This window comes from Pongo pygmaeus, chromosome 11 (genome assembly GCF_028885625.2).
Source record: "Pongo pygmaeus isolate AG05252 chromosome 11, NHGRI_mPonPyg2-v2.0_pri, whole genome shotgun sequence".
NCBI classification, from domain to species: domain Eukaryota; kingdom Metazoa; phylum Chordata; class Mammalia; order Primates; family Hominidae; genus Pongo; species Pongo pygmaeus.
In genome coordinates this window covers 124,518,907-124,544,607 of record NC_072384.2, presented here as the reverse complement: position 1 = coordinate 124,544,607, position 25,701 = coordinate 124,518,907, and the positions used below count along the sequence as shown (strand labels likewise).

The 25,701-nt window shown below is 42.5% G+C and overlaps 1 protein-coding gene across 2 annotated transcripts in view; it reads left to right on the top strand.

Annotated features, from left to right (window-relative positions):
• Positions 1 to 25,701, top strand: part of SERPINE2 (serpin family E member 2) — a 64,016-nt gene that overhangs the window by 31,987 nt on the left and 6,328 nt on the right. The window contains exons 2-7 of one of the 2 annotated variants that reach the window (XM_054477065.2): positions 4,931 to 4,977; positions 5,360 to 5,640; positions 8,927 to 9,154; positions 15,210 to 15,407; positions 22,278 to 22,476; positions 24,443 to 24,543. In XM_054477065.2, the coding sequence (XP_054333040.1) occupies positions 5,382 to 5,640; positions 8,927 to 9,154; positions 15,210 to 15,407; positions 22,278 to 22,476; positions 24,443 to 24,543 (985 nt within the window). In that variant the 5' untranslated portion in view covers positions 4,931 to 4,977; positions 5,360 to 5,381. The remainder of the gene's footprint in view (positions 1 to 4,930; positions 4,978 to 5,359; positions 5,641 to 8,926; positions 9,155 to 15,209; positions 15,408 to 22,277; positions 22,477 to 24,442; positions 24,544 to 25,701) is intronic. The other variant, XM_054477064.2, reaches the window with a different exon arrangement.

Genomic DNA, 25,701 nt, shown 5'->3' with positions numbered 1-25,701 from the left:
TGGAGAACTTTTCCTTCATTAGATGCTTCTGTGTCCTCCCAAAATAGGTGTGCACCAACCAGCTATGAACGGACCCAGAAGAGTCTTTCCAGTGGTTTTTCCCACCAAACTGCCTGTAACTTATTTATTATGCTACATAGAGCAGACTAGTGTCATATTATCATTTGTTCATGCACTATATGTAAACTATTTTATTTCATAAAAAGAAGAATTTATTAGGTAGAAAATGAGCTTCCTGTTTTGTGACTGGCTATCCTAGTTGCCACTGTTCAGTTGTTCAGCACCGGTTCCAGGGTAAGGGGTCTAGTCACAGGGGCTCCTGCAGCCTGGAGAGGTGATGGCAGTGGTGGCCACAGCAAGGTGTGAGGCAGCAGGGAGCAGCAGGAGCTAGGCACGCTGGAAAGTAGGTGCCCAGCCCATAAGGGGTGGCGCCCGTGCAGAACATTTGCCGTGAGGGTGAGGGTCCGGTAGTACCAGAACTTCCACTCTTTTTCATTTTTCCTGAGAATAACCCTAATCTAGACTTGTGACGTTTTTTGACTTTTAGTTGCTAAAAATATTTTTAGAATACTCTGTATTGCACATCAGACACTTGCTGGATTAGTCCCACAGGTCAACCTCAGATTTTGTGTCTACCAATGAATGGTAAGGCCCTAAACTGACCCTGTGGGCACCAGGAGTCTAAAGTCCCTGCTTTCCGTGAGCTTCCAGTCTACTTGGGAGGAAAGAAAACATACTTGGAAAACAACTAAAATGAGACATGCAAATAGGAAATGCTATAGGAATTCAAAGAAGGGAATAAAGAACCCCATCTTTAACAATCAGGAAAAACATCACACACACTGTGGAAGGAGTTGGGTAGAAGTGTCACTGTTGCTAGGTGGAGGCTAAGGGAGAGAAGCAGAGGCTCAGGCTTGGGTAAGCAAGCCCTTTCAAAAGAAACTATGACTCTTGAAAAAGAGAAGAGTTGGTAGATTTTTGGAGACTAGTGCCCCTCCCCACCAGTGGATAATTTTTCTGAACAATCAGGTGAAAACAGGTAGCAAACTGTTGAAAGTATAGCACTGAAATTCAGCAGAGAGTTTGAGGATTTGAGCTGCATATTTGAGCATCACCTGTGTAGAAGAGATGGTTGATGCCATTGGGTCTATAGAGAGTGGTTTCCTCTAATGTCTGCTATTGGCAAGCAGTCTATTTATAAATGTTAGGGTTATATTTTGAGTCTGGCATTTGCAAAACTACCATCCCATTATTTACTACATTAAATCATGGTTAAAACTCAAAGCAGTACCCAACTATTTCATAAACATTCCCCATACTGGAAAGGAGAAAGGTTTGAAGTAAGAGAAACTAGAAGAACATAGGGAAGGAGATACCTGGCATTTGGAAGGATATGCCTGTGGCGATGGCTCTACTGATGGGCTTAAGATCTTCCCTCCAATGATGGCCTAGAGACCTATTTTTACTGTTGTGAAAACAATACTCAAGCAAACGATAATCTTCCATCTTGTTGCTATGCAGTACATTTGGGCAGCACTCTTATTTCTCTCTGATTTGAAAGTTTAAAGTGTAATTTCTCTTAAAAAGGAAAATAAACAGGAGGTTTCTGTGTACTTCCCATTATGGCATCTGCTTGTTCCAGAGATCAAGCATTTCAAAGCTTGAGAACTCCAAGTTACTTCATGTAAACGACTGTCTATTTGGACATGAGTGTGTTTCATTGTTAGGAATTACGCAGGCCTAAAGTAATTTACAGATCAACACCCACTCTCCTGGCTACTGAACTTTGGAGAAAAATGAAAGCTTATTCTTAGACACGTATATAAGCCAGGTGAGTTTAGACGAGTGAGCATTTGGCCTAGGAAACCAAGGCCAAGGAGAAGTTCTGCCCAGCACATCAATCAAAAATAGCTCTGATTCCAAGTTCTGCACAGCTCTAACACTGTCCCAGTGCACTTTTATGAAACTGTACATAGACAGCTCTCAAAAACTTCCCAAGTCCAAGAAACCCAGAAAAACACCCATAACAGCTTTCTTCCGTGTCATAGGAAAACTTCTTTTAGCGAAAATTTATAACGAAGCAGAATTCTGCTAAATAAGATGGCTGTTTATTTGGGAGACTGTCCTTGTGACTTTAAGACATTGGAGCTGTTAGATTTCTCACTGTCACTGATCCTTTCACCCTCTTTTTACAATGTTCTATATATATATATATAAAATATATATATTTATATATTATATAATATAATATATAATACTACATATATATAATATATATGTAGTATTTGAGTCTATCAACTTTAAGCTATCAGAGGCAAAACCAGTTTGATGTTCATGCCTTATGAATCCAAATTCTAATGTTTTTTCAAATATTCACTAATCTAGGAGGATTTCTTTGGAGAGGCTTCAGGAGTACAGATTATAGCGGGCTGAATGTAGACACCAGAATAGACTATAATGCAAGAGTCAACAATTGAGATGGATGAAGTTGGTCACTGCATTTGGCCATTTGTAAGAACGATTGTACACAATGTTTTATACTTATGATGACTTTGTGCTATATTAAATTTTAAAGAGGATATTTATTGCCCAAAAGAAAGAAAAGGCAAGAGGAAGGAAGGAAGGGGAGAACACAATTTTTAGTTTTTAGATGAAATGAATAAAGCTTCCACGGTCATGATTTGGACGCTCTCCAAAGTCCAGTAGGCTCCAGGAAACTCAAGGGATTGTCGTGGCATTAGAGCCAGTCCTAGGTGCCAAAGTCAAAATAGGCCACGCTGGCCAGTTGAGCCCAAGCGGGAGCAGCGTATGTAGGTCACTTACATGTTTTGAATTTAGACAGGCTGAGATGATACAATTGTTTTACAATTAAGCTCTGGAGAAACACGAAACATTTTAAATCTTTACAAAAGCACTTGTTTCACAACATATAAGAAACTTGCGACATCAGCTGGAAGGATGGCCTCAGTGGTTCACGGTGGGGCCCTCTGTGTCGGGGGGCCGGGCAGGGAGTTCTGTGTGTGCCCACAGTCCTTGCTCAATGTAGTAGTGGCTCTTCCATCAGAGAGTGTCTTGAGCTGACTGTGAGGATCAGGATTAAACACAAGTGTTTTCTTAGCCACACTCCATAAACACTGTTTTGATGCAGTGAAAAATTAATTAATAAAAATAGAAAGTATTTATGAGCCATCGGATTAATCTCACAAGTGTTTATTGAACATCTCCTACGCCCTAGGGTGGGAAGCACAGAAAGTGCATAGAAAGGAAGGCAAGGAGACACCAAATACAGGGTCATTTTTGCCTAACCACTGTGATTGTGCCCATGCTTTCCCCCAGAGCACACAGAGACACGATTTCCCCCTCCCTCCAGGTCACCTGTCTCTTAAAAGGCTCCCTTCTGTTTTATTCTCTGCAATCACCCCCAGCCTCCCACACATAACAACAGAGAGGGACACATTGGCTCCACGGGAGACTGTGCTTAGCAGGAGCTCGGGCCTCTCAGGGAAGAACTGAATTAGCAACATCACGAACGCTGCTTTTGTTTTACCAGCTGCCACTGTTAAGTTCTTACTTAATGAAAGTATTTGCTTTTCCATAAATACGTGTAAATTTCCTCCCTCTTACTTGTCATAGCCAGATAAAGCTCTGTGAGTGGTAGTTAAGGAAGGAAGCTTCTTTAAAACAAATCACTGTAGTTGAGAACATCCGTGTAAGCAACACCATTCTCAAAATTGATGAATTTACCAATTGTTCTACCCTATTGTAACTTTAAAGCAGTCACTTAAGTTTATTTTAATTAATAATTCTTTAATTTTAAAAGCAGTGTGCTTATGGTAAAAGAATCAAGCACATATGGTTATAAGATAATCAAAGCAACCCCGAGGGATTCACTCCCTTGTGTGAAATCCTCCAAGGGTTTCTTGTGACTCTTGGAATGAAATCCCAGTGCCTTTCCAGGCTCTACAGGACCTTATCAGATCTGAACTCTCCTTCGGCTTCACCCACCCATCTCCCTTCTTTACGACCTTGACTTCACATCCACACTGGCCTCTAATACACCAAGTTTATTCCCACGTCAGGGCCTCGGCCCTGCTCTCCCTCTGCCCAGCGTACTGTTTACCCATCAGAGTGTGGCTGGCTCCTTCCCCCCATTCAGGTCTCATCACCCATGTTCCTGCCATAGAGATGGCTCCCTGATCACCCTATCTAATGACCAACCCCTCCACCCCGCCAGCCCTTCATCTGCTCGCATTCCTGTATTTTATCATAGTGCTCTTTATCCTTTTCTGAAAATGCTTTATTGCTTGCTGGCTTATTTTCTGTCTCCTTTCTAGATTGTAAGCTCAGTGAGGGTGGAAGTCTTGTCCATTCAGTTACGTCATATGCCTAGCACTTAGAAAAGGGCCTGACACCCAGTGGACCCTTAGTAAATATTGGTTTAATTGGATGAAGGGCGATTATGAGAACTAAATAATGATTAGGCCGAGCATGGTGGCTCACGCCTGTAATCCCAGCACTTTGGGAGGCCAGATCACTTGAGGCCAGACATTCGAGACCAGCCTGGCAAACACGGTGAAATCTCATCTCTACTAAAAAAAAAAAAAAAAAAAAAAAAAATTGCCAGACAAGTTGGCGCACACTTGTAATCCCAGATACTCAGGAAGCTGAGACGTGAGAATCACTTGAACCCGGGAGGCAGAGGTTGCAGTGAGCCGAGATTGCGCCACTGCACTCCAGCCTGGGCAGCAGAGTGAGACTCTGTTTCAAAAAAAATAAAAAATAAAAAAAATAACCGAGAATTAAATAATGATTAGTATAGGACCTGGCACATTGTAAGGACCCAAGAGATGGAAGTTTACTTCCTTTCCCTCCCCACCTCCCCAGGTTGTGTTTTGAAAACTGATTTAATTACACTGTTCTGTCTTAACAGTATTCACACGGCATTCAATTACGCTGAGTACAGTCAAGCATACCTAGGTGAGTACAAAATGGCCTCCCAGGCCAGGTACAGTGGCTCACGCCTGTAATCCCAGCACTTTGGGAGGCTGAGGCAGGCAGATCACTTGAGGTCAGGAGTTTGAGACCAGCCTGGCCAACATGGTGAAATCTCATCTCTACTAAAAATACAAAAATTAGCCATGTATGGTGGTGCATGCCTGTAATTCCAGCTACTCAGTGGGCTGAGGCAGGAGAATTGCTTGAACCCGGGAGGCGGAGGTTGCAGTGAGCTGAGATGGCACCACTGCACTCCAGCCTGGGCGAAAGAATGAGTCTCTATCTGGGGGGGGGAAAAAAAACAGAAAAGTAGTAAAGTACCCATTTAAATATAATTTAAATATTTTTTAACTTACTTTTTCAGGTCGTCCTTGGCGGAAGGAACCATGAACTGGCATCTCCCCCTCTTCCTCTTGGCGTCTGTGACGCTGCCTTCCATCTGCTCCCACTTCAATCCTCTGTCTCTCGAGGAACTAGGCTCCAACACGGGGATCCAGGTTTTCAATCAGATTGTGAAGTCGAGGCCTCATGACAACGTCGTGATCTCTCCCCATGGGATTGCATCGGTCCTGGGGATGCTTCAGCTGGGGGCGGACGGCAGGACCAAGAAGCAGCTCGCCATGGTGATGAGATATGGCGTAAATGGTGCGTGTGCAAGATTGCTCACTGGCGGGGCCTTTGCCTGAGAGTCTTGTGACAGGAAGGTTTATGGCTTGGTTTTTGCTGACAACCCCAAGAAGCAGAGCAGCCAGAAGGGGTTTTGCTGGTGCCACTTGGGGCTTGGGGTCAGTCTCTTCTAAAGAACAAACACCGTGGTGCTGGCAGTTAGGAGAACTAGACCCTGGTCCCTTTTTTGTACTTTTGAAGCTTGGGTTCTGCCACTAGGTCTCCTTTCCCAGGGCTCCAGCCCTCATTCCAGCGAGGGGGACACTTCCTGGCTTACCACCTCCATGGCACCCAGGGTTGAGTTGCACTGTGATTGTAGATGTGCTTGTAAAGCATGTGAGAGGAGCTGGAAAGGGGTGGCTGTGGGGGGCCCAGGGGCCTTGTAGTGATGGAGCCATCCTGGGTCTTGATTGTGGTGGTGGCCACACAAATCTGCACAAATGATAAAGTTGTACAGACCACCCTCCCCAAGCCCACAACAGGAGTCTATGGAAAATGAGTGAAATCTGAATGCACCCTGTGGACTGACCTGATGGAAATTTCCTGATGCAACGATGGTACCATTGGGAAGACTGGGTGAAAGGCACGTGGGACTTCCTTGCATATTGTTTTGCCACTTCCTATAAATATATAATTATTTCAAAATATAAAGCTAAGCAAAGACTTGGAACCAACCCAAATGCCCATCAATGATAGACTGGATAAAGAAAAGGCGGCACATATACACCGTGGAATACTATGCAGCCATAAAAAAGTGAGTTCATGTCCTTGTAGGGACATGGATGAAGCTGGAAACCATCATTCTCAGCAAACACAGGAACAGAAAACCAAACATGGCATGTTCTCACTCGTAAGTGGGAGTTGAAGAATGAGAACACATGGACACAGGGAGGGGAACATCACACATTGGGGCCTGTCAAGGGGTAGGGGGCAAGGGGAGGGAAAGCATTAGGACAAATACCTAATACGTGCGGGGCTTAAAACCTAGATGACAGGTTGATAGGTGCAGCAAACCACCATGGCACATGTGTACCTATGTAACAAACCTGCACGTTCTGCACAATGTATCCCAGAGCTTAAAGAAAAAATATAGATAGAGAGAGAGAGAGAGAGAGAGATAGATAAAAAATTGTTTTAAAGTAAGGCGCAATGAAAAAGGTTTAGTTTGATTTAAAGAAAAACCTTTCTTAAATGACCTATTCAACTGCATGAGCTTCATCCTCTGGCACTGTTTTGTTTCAGCTGAGGGGTCTTGCCCAGAGCTGTGTCCTGCCTGCTGTCTGCATAAGTGCAGTGCTTAGGGGAGCAGGACTGGCTCCCCTGCTCTTCCTAGCCACCAGCACCCTCTGTGACCTTGCAAAAGTCACATTCACATCTAGGTCTGCTCACTTCATTGGAAACAAGGGAGTCTTCCTGCCCGTGTTCTTCCACCCAGGCTGGCCCGAAAGTTCTGAGAATCTTGACTGCACTGGCATCGTCAGCTGGAGAGTAAGATCAGTGAGGTGGCGATTTGTGTCCTTCAGTGCCTCGTTCTGCACCCGCCTCCTACTTTGCTCAGCGTGGCCTCCAGGGCTGCCGCACCAAATGCCTAATCTCACTGCTCTGTTGATGCAGCTTTACGCTTCTGTATGAGTTTGCAGTTTGTTCACCTGTTGGAAGCATGGAAGGACTAAATACTTGGAACACACTCTTCTGCCCCTTGCTTGGAAGTTCAGAAAACTCCTCTTGATTTATAACTTCATGGCGGATCACTGCTAAAATTTATGACCTTTCCTAGTGTGATCCAGGCCGTGTCGGCCGAGACAATTCCAAAATAGCAACTGGACTTTTGTTGTTTGTTTTAATGCTGAGCCACACTGATTTTAAGCCATTGTTTCTGAAGTTCTAACAATATTGGCCCGTTGGCCATCCACCACTGCCTCACCCCTACCCCAGAAGGGCCAGGAGCTGGCAGTTGGCCTTGGAAGTGTCTTTCAGCCTCCAAAGCCGGCTGTTTTCTTACTTGTAGAATGGGCCTGCACCATAGAACAATTGTAAGGTGTGGTCATGGGTGTCTAAGAGAGGACCATGCACATTGTAAAGCCCTACACACGCCCCTCTTTGTGGGCCCTGAGGAGACTGCCCCGCCCTGTGTAAAAGATCTGAAGAGGACGCACGTTCAGAGTGACAAATCAGCTCTTTAGGGGACCATCAAGGTGACTCTGGCAGGATGTTTTAGGACAGTGTCATTTTGAAGAGACCCCAAGCGATGAAGAAGGATCTGTAATTTGAGCTCTCTGTAGAAACACATTTCATCCTTATAACTTATTTGCCTCTTTTTCACCCTCTCAAACTAAATAGAGCATGTATGAATGGCTTATGTAAAATAAAGCTTATGTTGCCATAAAATTAATCTCCTTACTCTTTGAGCTTGATACCAAGTAAAAACCACACTGTTCTGGATGGTGGCCCATGGTAATTTTTTATAGTCTTTCTAATGCTTATTTTATTCATTTTTTTGCAAAATAGAAAAAAAGAAATTACATTGTTAAATCTTTGGCAAGAAAGGAAGTAGCACTTAATAATGTTAGACAAGAAAGAGAGAAAGCATTAGGAAGTTCCCTTTGATTTATTCCCCCTTGGCTATAGAACTGAGGACTGTGCCAGCATTCATATTGACCTGGTGCCCAGAAAGGCTACCATGAGAATGAGGTCTGCATTGGGAAGGTGGCGAGAACACCTTGAATATCCCTGTTTTGATGCAGAAGCACAGATGATTTTTGAGAGCTTCAGTGGTTAGACTTTAACCCCACTCCCTCCTTTTCTTAAGAAATAGGCCCCTGAGAGAACAGAAGACTTAGTTTCTTGCTACTCATAGCTATCCTGTTTATACTGTTCTTTTATTTTTATTTTTGAGACAGGGTCTTGCTTAGTCACCCAGGCTGTATGCAGGGACGCGATCATGGCTTACTGCAGCCTTGACTTCCCAGGCTCCAGCGATCCTCCCACCTCAGCCTCCTCAAGTAGTTGGTATCACAGGCATGCCAGCACACCCAGTTAATTTTGTATTTTTGGTAGAGACAGGGTTTTGTCATATTACCCAGGTTGGTCTTAAACTCCTGAGCTCAAGCAATCCACCCACCTCAGCCTCTCAAATTGCTGGGATTAGAGGTGTGAGCCACTGCACCTGGCCTATACTGTTCTTACTTGCTGCAATATAAAAGATTTTAAAAGCTTTTCTAGATTCTTATGGAAATATTGCTGTATTTTCTGATTTCTCTTTTAGGAGTTGGTAAAATATTAAAGAAGATCAACAAGGCCATCGTCTCCAAGAAGAATAAAGACATTGTGACAGTGGCTAACGCCGTGTTTGTTAAGAATGCCTCTGAAATCGAAGTGCCTTTTGTTACAAGGAACAAAGATGTATTCCAGTGTGAGGTCCGGAATGTGAACTTTGAGGATCCAGCCTCTGCCTGTGATTCCATCAATGCATGGGTTAAAAACGAAACCAGGGGTGAGTGGCCACAGTATGTCATATGATTGCATAGTTTGTGAATGAAAGCATAAGTTAGACTCCAGGGTTCAAAGTGGTGTCTGCAAGTCCAATTCAATGGCCTGTCGGTTGAGAAACTCCTGGACCAAGGAAGCTCTATTCAGTCTCCCTCCTTCCCCTTCAATCTGCCATCGCTCACTGTGCTCCTGGGAGGTGTTTCTCCTGTAGTTTGGGCAACAGAACAGAATCAGCGCCTCCACCGTCTCCTCTCCTTGCCATATCTGGTCTCCAGCATCCTTGCCCACAGGCTCTTGTTGATTTTGAAGGTTTTCTTGCTCATTCCTTCCTGCTTTTGCATCTGCCTCTCCCTTTACCTGGAATGTCCTCTTCTTCCTTCCAGATTGATTGATCTCTTTGCCTTCCATGCCTCTTGCTTCTGCCATTGCCAAAGACATAGGTACCCTGTTGTCTGTTATGATTGGCACGTGATTACAACTTTTACACACCCCTCCATTACAGCCCTTTCCTCATCTCAAAATGATTACTCATTTGTAGGTGTCTGTTCTCCCATTAAATAAAGGTGAGTCTAATGTTGGTGTTTTAAAACTTAATTTGTAGGCCAGGCGCAGTGGCTCACACCTGTAATCCCAGCACTTTGGGAGGCCGAGGTGGGTGGATCACCTGAGGTCAGGAGTTCGAGACCAGCCTGGCCAACATGGTTTATCCCATCGCTACTAAAAATACAAAAATTAGCCAGACATGGTGGTGGGCACCTGTAATCCCAGCTACTTGGGAGGCTGAGGCAGGAGAATCACTTGAACCTGGGAGGCGGAGATTGCAATGAGCCGAGATCGCGCCCTTGCACTCCAGCCTGGGCGACAGAATGAGACTCTGTCTAAAACAACAACAAAAACAAGCAAACAAAAAAACAAAAAACCTTAATTTGTAACCTGGAGGTCCAGGTGGAAACATGGAGGAGCTGTAGGTCTAGAACAACAGGAGAATGTGAAGGCTGGGAGTACAGATTTGGGACCCTTTTTTCATTTTTTTTTTCGTTTTATTTTTTGGAGGCAGGGTCTTGCTCTCTTAGGCTAGAGCGCAATCGTGCCATCATAGCTCACTGCAGCCTCAACCTCCTGGGCTCAAGTAGTCCTCCCACCTCAGCCTTTCCAGTAGCTGGAACTACAGGGGTACGCCACCATGCCTGGCTAATGTTTTTATTTTTTGAAGAGATGGGGTCTCACTGTGTTGCCCATGCTGGTCTCGAACTCTTGGGTTCAAGCAGTCCTCTCGCCTCAGCCTCCCAGAGTGCTGGGATTACAGGCATGAGCCCCTGTGCCTGGCCATAGAACCTTTTTTCATAGAAGGGAGAGAGTCAATAGGAAGAAGAAGCCCAAAGACAAAACCTAGGGAAACTGTGGCCTTTCAGGGTATGTTTCTTAAAAGTGTGGTTACTGGTGTCCCTGCATCAGAATTATCTGGGCTATGTGTTGAGAAGGCAGATCCCTGGAGCCCAGCCCACTGCATTGGAATCGCCGAGGGAGTGGCTGGCAACTCCCAGTCTGCCTCTCCCTCCCTATCACCATTCTTACACACCCAAATGTTGGAGACCCATTAGCAGAACTAGTGAAGAGGTGGACAAAGAAGGCTCAGGGAGGGTGGAGGAGACCCCAGGTGACTTGGGTAAATTTGTGGCGTCCCTTCTCAGTGGGGCCTGGACCATGCAGTCTGGGCACCCTTCCTAAAACCATAAACCATCGGGAGGCCAGCACACATGAGGGTGTTCAGTGGCGTTTCCAGGTGTCTGGCATCTGTAGGCTTGCGAAGAATGGTTGGAAGCAGACGCCCTTAGGACTGGTTCTTGGTCCCGACTCTGTGGCTGGAGGCTGTGTGACTGTGACCTGTCATTTTGTCCTCTTAGCCGCTGCCTTGATCTGTAGAATGGCAATATTAAACCACATTAGTTAGACCAGGTGACAGTCTTCAGAGCACCTGGAGAAAACCCCCACGTGTGCTGGGAAGAAGCATGGAGACTCCTGCAGCGCTTTGCAGCCCTGTCAGCCCCAGCTCCTCCGTTTGTAACAAATATTTTTAATACTCTCTTTACTATTCTGAAATGAAATTCATACATCATATTACTCTATGCACACACACAAATTTTTAAAAATTTGAGACAGTGCCAAACTGTAATACAAAGGAAAACAAAAGAAATGTATATATATAGTTCAATAGGTAAACCCTTGGGTACAACTACACTCAAATATGTAATAAAGTAGTTAGAGTCTCAGAATAATTGTGAATTGACAGCTACAAAAGCAGACAGAGACAGGCATGTTGTACTGGTGACTCATAAACATGAGCTGTGTTAACTATTGCTGATGCAATTTTTTCTGAAACGGTGCAAGACTCTTGATAAATTTCTGAACAAAACAAAGCACAGGCTCTGCTTGATTTGCATGGGAGTCACATTCCTGGCAAATTCAGCATACATGAAAAGGATGAAAAAAAAAAAACCCAAAACATCCTGTGTTTACACACGAAAAAGAACGAGGTTCTGGGCTCACATAATTATAAGTAGGTGTCCTATCAATGCAGAGATCCGGTGGGGTATTTAAAAGCCATGGGAGAAGCAGCACAATTCTTCATTGGGTGGGACTGTTTTGAAGATTGCAGGACAGATAGCATTTCTGGCCACTGCCCACTCAATTAAAAACATCCCTGCCGAATTCCAAACTGCCTTTACGTGGGGGTAAACTGTCCCCACTGAAAGGTACATGACCACATGGTAGTGCTCAGAAGCGACTTGGAGCTCAACTGTCTGTGTCTGGAAGATTGCTGGGTCTGTCTCACGGAAATGATAGTTCCTTCCCTACAGAGAGTGGGAGAGCCCAACACGCAGGCCTTTTGCAGGACATCAGGGATGGGTCTGGCCTGTTGGCCTTTGCAGCCTCACTCGTCCTTGTACTCTATGTTCCAGCCACACAGGCCTCTTCCTAGTCCCCTTACTCACCATCCTGTCTCCTGTTGGAGAACCGCACACATACACTCCTGCTGCCTTCTCTCCCTCTTCCCTGGTTAAGGCCAACTCATTTCTGTACCATACCATGAGTGACAGGCATGAACATTAAAAGCACACATTCTGAGTTTGAATCTCGGTTCTGCCACATACTACCTGTGTAACCTTGGGCAAACCTTCCTTTGCATCAGCATTCTCATCTGTAAAATGGAGAGATGTAGTAGTGATACCTATTCAAATAATTCTAACAACATTAAGGCTGGTGTGAGGATATGAATAATACATATAAAGCATTTAGCAAAGGACCCTGCACTTAGTAAATGTTCAACCAGTGTGAGCTATTTTTATAGCCATTATCTGAGGTACCATCCATCTCAGACCTCACCAGCTAGGTCAGGTCACCTTCTTCTTAGCCCTCCATAGCCTTGAGTAATTCCACTTCCAGATATTTATTTAAATTGCAGCTGTATGCTTTTCCAAGTTATTTTATGTCAGCCTCCACTTCTCTCTAATTCGTAGTTTTTGAGGCCAGATTTCCTTCTTGGTTTCTTATTTAAGAGAGTACTAGGCACGTGGTAGGTAGGTAGGTATCCAAGGATGGATGGATGGATGGATGATAGATGCATATCTGTGGCAGTTACTGATGGCAGGTTTCCATGTGCCTCTTTGCCTCTAAACTATGCATTTTCTTTTTATTTCTTCATGTCCCCTTATTATATCTTAGTCCTCCCAGGGACAATTGGAGGCATTATTTGTCTCTGTAAAAAGGGGCTAAGGACATTTCTTCAGACACTTATTGAGCACTGCCTGTATGCTCAATGTAGTGCTAGGAGTAAGCAAAAAGTGAATGGCAGAGTCTCATGCAGGTCTCAGTGTAGCTGAGGGAGACAGACACATTAAAATTGGCTAGAATAAAATACTGCAGGTGTCATGGTGGGGCCAGGCATTGGGCTTTACAGAAATCGAGAGCAGAGGCATCTCTTAGGAGGTGGCGAGGATGATCAGAGAAGATTTAGAAGTCCAGGGGACCATTGAGCTATGTCTTAAAGGCATGTAGGAATTGAACTGGGTAATGTTCCCAGTAGAGGCAAGAAACAACATTCACTATTAGGAAGTCAATTATGAGCTTGCTAGTGGGATGGCATAAAGTTCTAACTTCACTCCCACAGGACAGTCTGTTTGTGGCCAGCTTTGTGTTGAGTTGAGTGATGGCTGTTTACGGCTTAGATATTTTCCTTCCTTGTCCTGACTTAAGGTGGCGTTGGTGCCCCCTTGTGGAAGTAGTGAGTGGTGATGGAACTGTCTTAGCACACTGGGAAACTTCAGTGTTTATTTATCATGATTTATGTAAACACTTGTTTATTGTACATCAGAATCCTCTTGAGTTTCATTTAAAAGGATTTAATGCTCTCACCCCGAATTAGATATTCTCGCTTCTTCAAAAGCTGTTGGTTTTACTCTTACCATTTAAAGTAGTATAACTTGTATTTATATTATGTATTTATACACATACACACACACACATATATTTGAGCTAATAATGCAGTGAACTAAGTTTTAATAGCTTTGGGCATTAGTGATCCCTATTTAAAAACACACATACATACAGACACACACACAACTGAACCTTCAAAGACCTCAATAATTGTGAAGCTAACTGTATAATAACTGTATAATAAAAGGAAGCTAACTGGAAGACCAAACCTTCAGCCACAGGTAGCATTTTGGAAGGCTCTTTCAGCCACGGGTAGCATTTTGGAAGCATCCTGAAATGAGAAGAGTTGTGTTCACTCCTTCACTCCTGATACAAGTAAGACGGGCCATTCCCAACGTCTTGTAAAGAGCATTTTCCTTCAAAATTAGGAGTTCTAGGACAGACCTTAATTTTTTCTGTCTTTTTAAAGATTTATTTTATTTTATTTTATCTCTTTTTTTTTTTAGAGACAGGGTCTCATTCTGTCACCCAGGCTGGAGTGCAGTGGTGCAATCATAGCTCAACACAGCCTCGAACTCCTGGGCTCAGGTGACCCTCCCACCTCAGCCTCCCAAGTAGCTGGGATTACAGGTGCATGCCACCATACCCAGCTGGCTAATATGTTTTTAATTTTTATTTTTTGTAGAGATGGGGTCTAGCTATGTGTCCCAGGCTGGTCTCAAACTCCTAGCCTCAAGTGATCCTCCCTCCTCGGCCTCCCAAAGTGCTGGGATTACAGGCATAAGCCACCGTGCCTGGGCTTTATTTTATTTTTCATTGACTCATAATAATTGTACGTATATGGGGTACAGTGGTAATGCTTTGATACATGTATACAATGTGTAATGATCAAATTCGAGTAATTAACATTTCAGTTACCTCAAACGTTTCTCATTCCTTTATGGTGGGAACATTGAAAATCCTCTCTTCTGTTGTCTCTAATATTAGCACCTTGCTTGATGCCTGACCCATAAACAAAGACACTGATTTTTTGTTTCCATTCTTCTTTAAGCAGTTATGAGGCCTTGTGATATCCAGAGATTCCAAAATAATGTTTGATGTTTCTAAAATCTTAAGAGAAATGAAGTATTTACCCTTAATAACATACAGACTGAAGTGTTTATTTTTGACTGGGATTCAATTAAACCGAGTGGAGCAAAACAAAACAAAATTGCTTATCTTGTACTGACCAGAAACCCTTACTATCAGTCATTTATTGGCAAAAAAAGAAAAGAAGAAGAAATAATTGATGATCAAATATAGCTTATTTGGATGAGTAACATTTCTTTAAAGCCTGGACTTGCAGGGAACTGATAATAAAAGAATTTCTTGATGAAAAGTTTTGTAACCCCTAGCTAGGGGTTTCTAAAGTCTTTTCTGCTTCTCTTTTAACTTCTTTTTAACTTTAATATTTAGTGGGGGAGGGGAACCTAGAATGTACAAATGGGTAGTTTTAGAAGATTCTCTTTAACATTCCTTAAAAATCCTTTGATTTTTCATTCTACCTGATGACAGCTGCCATTTGCCCTCAAGCCGGCCACCAGTCCTGAGGTTATTTTTCCCTTGTTTGTTCTTTGGCTTCACAGATATGATTGACAATCTGCTGTCCCCAGATCTTATTGATGGTGTGCTCACCAGACTGGTCCTCGTCAACGCAGTGTATTTCAAGGGTCTGTGGAAATCAAGGTTCCAACCTGAGAACACAAAGAAACGCACTTTTGTGGCAGCTGACGGGAAATCCCATCAAGTGCCAATGCTGGCCCAGCTCTCAGTGTTCCGGTGTGGTGAGTTCATGCTCGGCGAGGCCTGTTCTAGGATGTGCTAGCAGCAGAAAGGCCCTTGAGTGCTTTAACTTAATGCCAGAGCAAATCTAACTTTTCGTCTTTTAAAAAACTGGGGAACAGAGCAGTGTGCTGAGAGGCAGGATTTTTATAAAGCTCATGTAAATCCGTGTTATGTACAAAGGTTACTATGCATAGCATAATATGCATAATATATGCATAAGTTATGTACAAAAAGTATTAATGCATGGCGTGTGTAGTGGGCTTTTTGGTTGAAAACTTAAAGATGAAAGGACAATTCATGAAATGAGTATAAGTGAGCATTAAACATATGAAGGAATCAGCAACTCCTTAGCAGTCTTACATTACCAAATTAAAAATTGGATTTCTTTTTTACTTAGCAGATTGGCAAAAATTAGAAAGATTGATAAAATCCCTTGGTGGCTTTGGTGGGGAGGAAGCAGGACCCTTGGCCACTGTTTGTGGCAGGGATCTGTGGTCCGAGGACTTCCTCGGGGTCCTGGCTCCGGCAGTCCCGCTCCAGGGAATTTATACTCTGAACATAGGCACACACTGACAAATAAATAGAAGCCAAATACAAATATACAGTGGAACGTATGTGATCATGAGACTTACATTTATATAAGTGGAAAGATTATGCAGTATATGGTTGATTTCAGAAAACAAGATACAGAACAGCAGATGTCAATCTCGCTTATGTAAAATTCTTTTCTTTATATTCACACGTCTATAGAGATAGGTCTCAGAGGATGTTCAGTAACAAATATTAATGGTAGGATTTCAGAAAAATTATTTCCGAATTTGAAAAAAGTTTTTTGAGATAGAGTCTCACTGTGTTACCCAGGCTATACTACAGTGGCACAAACATGGCTGACTGCAGCCTTGACCTCTTTGACTCAAGCTATCCTCCCACCTCAGCCTCTCATGTAGCTGGGACCACAGGCATGCACCACCACGGCCAGCTAATTTTTTTACTTTTTGTACAAATGGGGTTTTGCCGTGTTGCCCAGGCTAGTCTTGAACTCCTGGGCCTAAGTGATCCACCTGCCTTGGCCTCTCAAACTGCTGGGATTACAGGCATGAGCCACCGCGCCAGGCTCAAATGAACTTCTAAAATCGCTTTGCCTGGGATATGAGCAGGTGGCCGTGCTAGTGTTTCAATGAAGTGATTTTATTTTAGGTCAATCTTTTGTACACACTTTACAGTCCATAAAAAAATAAAATGAAAAGTGAGGGGGCCCTCATTTACTGTATGTTTCTCTTGCTGAGAAAAAAACAAGTTAATAGTTCAAGATTAAAATGCAAGGATTCCATTAACATTCCTATGGAAGATTTAAAAATGTTTGTTTTTACAGAAATATGACATGCATTTCTTGAGTAGACAGGCTATTCCCAGAGAGTTACATTACATGTCAGGGTAGCTTTTCATTTGGAAACTGATTTGCCTAGGAATATACGTGTGTGTTTTATAGAAAATAATGCACAAATACATTCTTATTGTCAAAGATTTAAACCCTACAGAACCCCCACAGTGTGTTGGTATCTTCCCTCCACTTCCCCTGATTCATGCCTCTCTTGTTTACCCACTTCCACCCCGCTCTGGGCCCCCTTGCCCTCTCTTCTTGCTGGGTTGGCTGGTGGGAGTCGGCAGGCGATAGGAAGGACAGAGGAGAAAGAGGTCAGGGTACTAACTTCCCAAGCCTCCCCTTACAGAGTCATGGACCAGCTGCATTCCTCTACGAAAGGTTTCAGCTTCTGCCAGGGGATGTGCCCAAGAGCTCTTTCTCTCTGGGTCACCACCCCTCTCTTCCGCCCTCCCAGCCCAAAGCTAGCCATGGTGCCCACCGTTTCTTGTCCAGGGTACTGTCCATCATGTTTCTCTGTATCCTGTCTATGCTTTACAAGTGGTCCTTCATCAAATTCTGCTTAAATGGCCCAATTTGATGTCTTACCTGTTTACTCTCCACCCTGACTGATCTGTACCTAATTCGGACCAGAAAAAGAAAGTCTGCTGCTCACTCCTGTTCTCATTCTCTCACTGTCAAACACGGCGAACAGCTTAGCTCACCCTTCTCACCCTCCTTTCCATGCCTGTCATCGGGTTTCACTGAGGAACCTGGAACTGGACGCGACTCTGTTCTGGGCCATGCAGCAAGGCATGAGAGTGTCATAAGTTCCCTGTTTTCTTGCCTTGGCCAAAACCCAGCTTATCATGATAAGACAGGGAAGGATTGTCTTGATAGGGCTGTGAAGAAAGTACCGCCATTTGTGGTGGCCCCAAGTGGCTGTTTGTTTCCATTTCCACAGACCGTCCGTCATTTTCTGCCTGTTTCCTCGCTCTGACCTGCAGGAGTGGCCCGGCTCAAGCTGCTGTGTCCAAACTCACAGGGCCCAGGGTGCCACCTGTCGGATGCTTCCTGGGCCTCAGCCACGCCTCACTATTCTGGGTCACTTTGCCAAAACATTGTCATTCAGTTTATCTGCCTTCTTGACTGTTTTCTCCAAGATATCATTAAGAGCTCTGAGAATATTTGCTTGATAACAAAAGGAGAGTGAAAACTAGAAGAGAAGAAGAAAACCTTTCTGATGTATGCCCCATAAAGTAGAAGTACTTCAAGCATAGAAACTTTTCTATTAAGAAAAAAAAGAAGCCTTAAAATCATTTTTAGTAGATTTATATTTCATGCTCATTGCAAAATCCTCAATATAGCTCCATGTACAATGTATATGGCAGAAAGTAAAAGTTCCCCTAAAATCCTATTTCCTAGGATAAAAATCCCTATTAAGTATCAAGTATATCATTTGAGAACCTTTCTAGGGATATGTAAAATATGTTTATGAAACTTTTTACATACATAGGATTGTACTGTAATTTCTATTCTATAATCTGATTTCATTAGACAGTGGACAACTTTTTGTGCCAATTCATAAGGATTTACTTGATTCTTTTATCAGCCATGTAATATTCCATAATACAAGTGTGTCATGATATCCTATGGAAGGCCATCTGCTTTTTTCCTATAAAAACACTGCAGTGAGTATTCTTGTACATAAATTTTTCAATACTTGCATCAGTAAATTTCTAAAGGTAATTTCCTGGAATAGGAATAGAAATGGAATAGGAATGTCCAAGTCATAGTTGTTACAAATGTTTTATGGTTATGAATTTAGACATTTGAGACTTTGTTTTGGAAAAAAAACACAAAGAATAACAAATTTATATTTCCATCTTCTTTTCTCCTGAGTTTCTAACTCACACCTGTCTGTTCACATTACGTCTTAACTTGGTTGCCTACTAAATTCTAGTTGCATAGATGAAACTCATTTATGCCAAGACACCATGGCACACACCTCTAATTCCAGCACTTTGGGAAGCTGAGGCAGGAGGATTGCTTGAGCCTGGGAGTTCAAGATGAGCCTCGGCAACATAGCGAGACCCTGTCTCTACAAAAAAATGTTTAAAAACTAGCTGGGCATGGTGGTGCTCACCCGTGGTTCCAGCTATTCGGGAGTCTGAGGTGGGGGGATCACTTGAGCCCAGGATGTTGAGATGCAGTGAGCCCTGATCACATCACTGCTTTCCAGCCTGGGGAACAGAGCAAGACCCTGTCTCAATAAATAAATATATGTATTGCCCTTGCCCATTTAGTTCTCAACCCATAGTTCCTTAGCAGCAAATGGCACCAATACTCACCCAGTTACTTACGCCACCCCTCCTTCCCCAGCTACTGTCCCTGAACTCCCTTTGGACTCCAGCCTAGAAGGTAGAGTACTGCACATGACGGAGCATTTTGCTGTTGTTTTTCCAAAATATCCATTTCAATTTCTACTAAAGTACAGTCTAAAAAGTTTCTTAAGTTCTCAGGAAATCCATATTTACTTGTAGTAGAAGGTAATTAGAGGGACTTTCATCTATAAAAGTTTCCTGATATTAAATATTTAAGATACCCTCTTTGCTTTTACAGGCTGAGTTCTTAACATTTTAGTGAGCCTAGTTACGTCTTTCCTAGTAGCACTTAAAAGTGGAAATCAGATTACTTCAGGGGCTTTCTGGAAAAACTGGGTCACCCAAAACACCACTTAGAGAAAGTTCTAAATCTCCTCCACATTTTTAATGCTTGATTCTTCACTTATTATCTCCCATTAGAAGTTTTGTTGACCACCATTCATCTAAGAGAAAATCCTTATTTTCTCTTTTTCATCTCCGCTCCTTTTCAGAATGAATCAACCTATTATACTTATGTTTTTGTACACTGCAGAAATGACTCTTGTTAAAGCATACTCAGTCTGCCTTCCAGAGGTTAAAGAATAGAGAGCATCGGGTAGGGGATTCTAAAGGGAAAAGCTCTGGGACGATGAGAGGCTCCATGCTCTGACACAAGGCTCCCAAGTTCCCTTCCTTACTTGATTCATTCTGCTTGGGAGTTGTGCTTTTATCAGCTATGTAATATTCCATGTAGTTTACCTGGGTGGGCCAATTTTGTGTTTAGACTGTGAGCAGGGACCTCACATTGCAAGAAGTGAGGTATTTTACAAAGCTTCTTACATCAAAAGTCGGCAGTTTTTGCTATGGGCCAGCTTATGCTGAGCACTTTGTATGTGTTGTCTCATTGAATTTTCGTAGCTCTGTAAAGTAGGTGCTATTATTATAGGTTTTTACAGATAAAGAAACTAAGACTTGGAGTCAAGGAACTTGCCAAAGTCTCAGAGCTAGTGTGCTACAGGTGCAGGATTTGAATACAGGTCTTATAACCCCAGATCTCGTGGCCTTGGCACGTGTCCTCTGTAAAAGGATGCAGTACTTGAGTGACCAGGTGGAAAGACAGAAAAGGTGTTATTTTATCTCCCAGCTCCTCAAGGCACCAAATAAGGGTAAGCATGCGTATGTCTGATGCACCCTGGCTACCATTGGTCATCAGCTTCTGTGGTCAGAAGCAGAAGGAGTGGGGGGAAATGAGTCATCAAGCAGAGGTGACTGGATGCAGAATGGTTCATGGTTATTAATATTACTGATCAGTTAATGATGGGTCCAGCCAAGGATGGATTAACTGGTGAAGCTAGATGATCTCTCTCCTCCCTCGAACACATTCCAGCTCATAACTTTTCATTATTCATTACTTCAATCCTTCTTAACAGAATAGTAAACATTTCTAGAAGCAGTTAACACCTCCAGGTCCTTATTTCATGCCCTGGAGCAATCACTTATTAACCACTTCCCAAATTTCACAGTTTCTGAAAATTAGCTCCACCACAATAGAGACTTCATTTTTTCTTCAAGGATTAAAGAGCTCATTAGGAAGTGATTTTTTTCTCACTTTCCCATTGATTTTTCCGTTTCTGCTGAGACCATTTTGTTATGCAGGCTAAGAGTAAACACGAAGAATCCTCTCTTTCATTCTTAGGTTGCCGCAAGACAGAAGCCAGGCTTAGGTGAGAGTTCAGCGCACATGGGAGCTGAGGCAGGCTGCACCTGGGTTACTGAACAGCCCTGCAGGAAATGCAGTGTGCTAGGACCAGGAGAGCCCCAGTCCCTCTGCCAGTTGTCTGTGTTGTTTCTTCCTTAGGGAAAAATTGTAGTGTCATCCTGTAGTGCCATATATTCTAATAACCTCAGTTTTTTTATGGTATTTCAGTGTTCATCAAGTACACTCTCTTTCCCTCTCTTGGTGTCTTTCTCTTCATCTCTCCCTCTGTCCATCCCTCCCAACCCTGTTCTATGGAGAACTGGCATATTGAAGTTCCCTGTCTCAAAGGCAATGATTGGCACATGTCATCTCCAAAGAAAAGATCAGTGAAAATCATGCAAGAAACTTGCTTTCTCTCTTCTTGTTTGCTGAACTCCCTAAGATGTGGAATCTGTTTTGTCTATAGGGCATCTTGCAGGTAGACTGTTCTCCAAATAACATTTGAGAAATGCTGGCTTAAATTATTCTTGGGTTTTCATTAGTAAGTAGAAGTACCATAAAATATCTAAAACTCCAATGGTGATTACTGGAATGGGTGAAGAGTGAATAGGGCAGGGTGGCGAAGTAGGAGGAAGACAATCCTTGGCATTAGACTCTCCTGGCTCCTCACTTCTTAGCCGTGCATCCTTTGGAGGTTACTTCATTTCTCTAAAGGTGGCTTCCTCAATTGCAAAATAGCGTTTCTTATGTCTACCCCGTGAGGTGCTATAGATCCTCAGCCTGTTGAAGGGTTGATATGGGCCTGGCACAGAGTGAGCCCTGTGGATGCTCTGTATCCCTCTCTCTCTTCACATGCACATGTAGGCTTATTCAAAATGAGGACTATAGGTAATAAAATTGAACCATGTTGGGATTCCTGCTCAATGAGTAAATTTTAGCTGTTCTTGTCCCAAAAACAGCAAAATGGGTAATTATGTGAGATAATGGATATGTTAATTTGCTTTTTCATAGTAACTATTTTACTATCTATATATATCCCATAACGTCATATTGTGTACCTTAATATACACAATACAGTTTATTTAAAAAAAAAAAAAAGGAATGATTCTAAGGCAGCTTGAATGTATTCTTTTATTCATGTGAGGGTGAACTTCTTGCAAAGCACTGAATTTTAAGCACTTTATGATTTAGTTAAATTCTCCTTAACAGAATTAAAGTGATTTCAGTGATTCCCAAGGCATTCTGTCTAGACTGAAGAAAGGAGAATTCTTCACCGGGGAAGGAAGGAATAATTGTCCTTATCTTTGTCCTTCTAAGGAAGCTATTTGTGGAAAAGGGAAGTTCTCCAACTGAGTTGCTCTCTGAAGCTATCCCGGTGACCAGCAAGCACTCATCCCGCTTCTAGAAGTCAACAAGGATACACTGAACCTACTTCTGATTTCTTTAGGGTCGACAAGTGCCCCCAATGATTTATGGTACAACTTCATTGAACTGCCCTACCACGGGGAAAGCATCAGCATGCTGATTGCACTGCCGACTGAGAGCTCCACTCCACTGTCTGCCATCATCCCACACATCAGCACCAAGACCATAGACAGCTGGATGAGCATCATGGTGCCCAAGAGGGTGCAGGTGATCCTGCCCAAGTAAGTGGCCCCTTCCCCTCAAAGAAAACAGTGGCATTGTTCAATCAGCAGGTGTTATGTTGGACACCAGACAACATGAGGCGAAAATATGGCACATCATGAAGCCTGTTCTGTTCTGCAGAAATTTCATGGTGGGATTACGAGGCCGTGCTTTTCTAAATGCTTTTATTCAATGCCTGTGCTTCCTGTATGGTAAGATATGGATCATAAGAAAGGAGAAAGGGCAACCTTGGTCTCTAAACCTCCACATGAGCATAAGCTGTTCATGGTACTGCAGGGGCTTTTTGACATATCTCATTGTATTTAAAAGACTGAAAACACACGTGTGTTATCATAGTATGGGTGAAAGTACAGTGAAGTTTAATAGAACTCCATGTGCTTTCATAAGGAGCTTCATTTTAGTTATTTATTTACTTATTTAACTAGAAGTTCATGAAGACCAGGGCAGCCAGTTTTTCTATTATACCCTAAGAGTAAGACAAAGATGGAATTTGAGCTGTTATGACTTGAAGCCATGGGAAAAGTAACCCCAAATCCTTTATGAATCTTCATGTTCTAACAGGTCAGAGAATGCTTTGTCTAGAACTGTGAAGAAGCAATGAATGTTGTTCCCTTTCTATGAACTTTTCAACATTACTGCCTTCCCACCATCCAGAGCTTTTAACAACCCAGGTCTTGGTGGTAGTGGAGAGTTCTAATAGCTTTTGATTCTTTGGTCACTGAGTTAAATAATCAGTGTAAGACATTCACAATATGTATTACTAATCTTCTCGAGATTTTTTTTTTTTTTTGGTAAAATAAGCCTTCAAGTAGGCAATGCTTGATATAAATAAATAAATAAGATGGTGGCATCATAGGCCTCAATGGGTGAAGAACAGGTTCTTTACCATTATAGCCCATCTGTGGTGAGAATCTGCCCACCTCTCCTTGGTGCTCTTCCACAAGATGAGATCAAATCTGATAAAGCATCCTCTGATGATAGTAACTGACATTTACACACACACACACACACATATATATACACACACACATATATATACACACATATATATATATATATCTCCATATATCCCCAAGGCCAGGTAGGTCACAAATATTCAGGAAACCTATATTATACCCAAATATAATACCATGTCACCTATGCCTAATCTTTGCTCCTGTTTTAATAGTAAAGTACTTTCAGAATCTCAAAAGGGGCTGGGCATGGTGGCTGACACCTGTAATCCCAACACTTTGGGAGGCCGAGGCGGGAGGATCACAAGGTCAGGAGTTCAAGACTAGCCTGGCCAACATGGAAAAACCCCGTCTCTACTAAAAATACAAAAAATTAGCCAGTCATGGTGGTGGGTGCCTGTAATCCCAGCTACTTGGGAGGCTGAGGCGGGAGAATTGCTTGAACCCAGGAGGCAGAGGTTGCAGTGAGCCAAGATCGCACCATTGTCCTCTGGCCTGGGCCACAGAGCAAGACTCTGTCTCAAAAAAAAGAATCCCAAAATGAACTATCAGGAATGTTTCTCCTCTCTTTTGACCATCTCCAATCCCAATAAGGATGGCAGGTCTTAGAGCAGCCAAGATGGATATGGAGAACTTTAATTGGATATGGGGAAGAATGATAGATATTCCAGAGTACTAGGAACTTGTTAACACTCAACCTCCACGTCAGTATAAAAGAAAGTATGTTTGTAGATCTTCCTAAGTATTGGAACAGAGGGCCCATTACACCTGAGGGTGGGAGCGCCTATTCTTGCCATTAGTATGTATGACTCATTTTGCCAGCTAAGTGTTTAAGAGATGACTTGTCCTTTACTTATCTGGTATTTAAATTTGGAATTCAAATTTAAGACGCAATTCAGATCGGTATTCAAATATTAACTTTAAAAGAATCAGTTTGTAAACATGCACCGACTCTATCATGTAGCATTTATAGCCTCGTGATTTTTTTTCTCCATTTCTGCTTTCATGCTAGGTTCACAGCTGTAGCACAAACAGATTTGAAGGAGCCGCTGAAAGTTCTTGGCATTACCGACATGTTTGATTCATCAAAGGCAAATTTTGCAAAAATAACAAGTATGTTCAATTTAAAATGTATTTGTATACTTGAAGAAAGTGTTATAAACTGAAACTGATTTGTTCAGAGAAAAAGGATCAGAATTAGGAATGTGTTGCCCTAAAACTGTGTAAGGTTTCATTTGATATATTGCCAAATGATGCTATTGACCTTCATTTATTTATTTATTTTTCTTTTATCTTTTTATTTCAATAGTTTTTGGGATACAAAGGGTTTTTGGTTACATGGATCAGTTTACATAGCGATGAAGTCTGAGATTTTAGTACACCCTTCCCCTGAGTAGTATACATTGTGCCCAATACGTATTAATAGATTTTTAGCTCCTCACCAACTCACCCTCCTCCTTCTAAGTCTCCATAGTCCATTATACCACTCTGTATGCCTTTGCATACCCGTAGCTTATCTCCCACTTATAAGTGAGAACATACAGTATTTGGTTTTCCATTCTTGAGTTACTTCATTTAGAATAATGGCCTCCAGCTCCATTCAAATTGCTGCAAAAAATATTATTTCATTCTTTTTATGACTGAGTAGTATTCCATGGTGTGTATATACCTCATTTTCTTTATCTAGTCATTGCTCTTGACCTTCATTTAAATCAGTGTCCCCACATTTTGCACGTACATTTCATGGGGAGCCCCAGTGCCTACCTAAGGAGTATTTCATGTATTGCTTTTATGAACATTGGCTCTGACTTAGGTATTGTCCCTCTGTTTTCAAATGCCAACTTTTTCCTTTTGCTTGAGAAAAAATCAAGACTGCAGGCATTCACTATACCCAGATATGTATTTTGGCATTTCATGCTCATTAATCTGAAACAATATAAATTCAAATGAATCTGATTAAAACTTTCCTTTGCCAAAGCAATTAAGGCATGCTTTTCATTTGCCAGCAGTATATGTACCTTCTTCTAGAGTTATGTTTGAATGGTCAGTCCTTTGTTCTTTAAATTTAGAACATAGCAATCTTTCCAAGGAAAAGCCATGGCTTGAACATTATTTGCACTCCAGTTTGCAAATAACCTTGAGTGGTAAGAAATTAGCTCATTACCACCTTCAATTGCATGCTAGTAAACATCTAGTACCTGTTCTGGAGACAAACATGACTCCCCTGGTGAACCTGCAGCTCCGTGGATATTCTGATAGCCGTTAATCCTT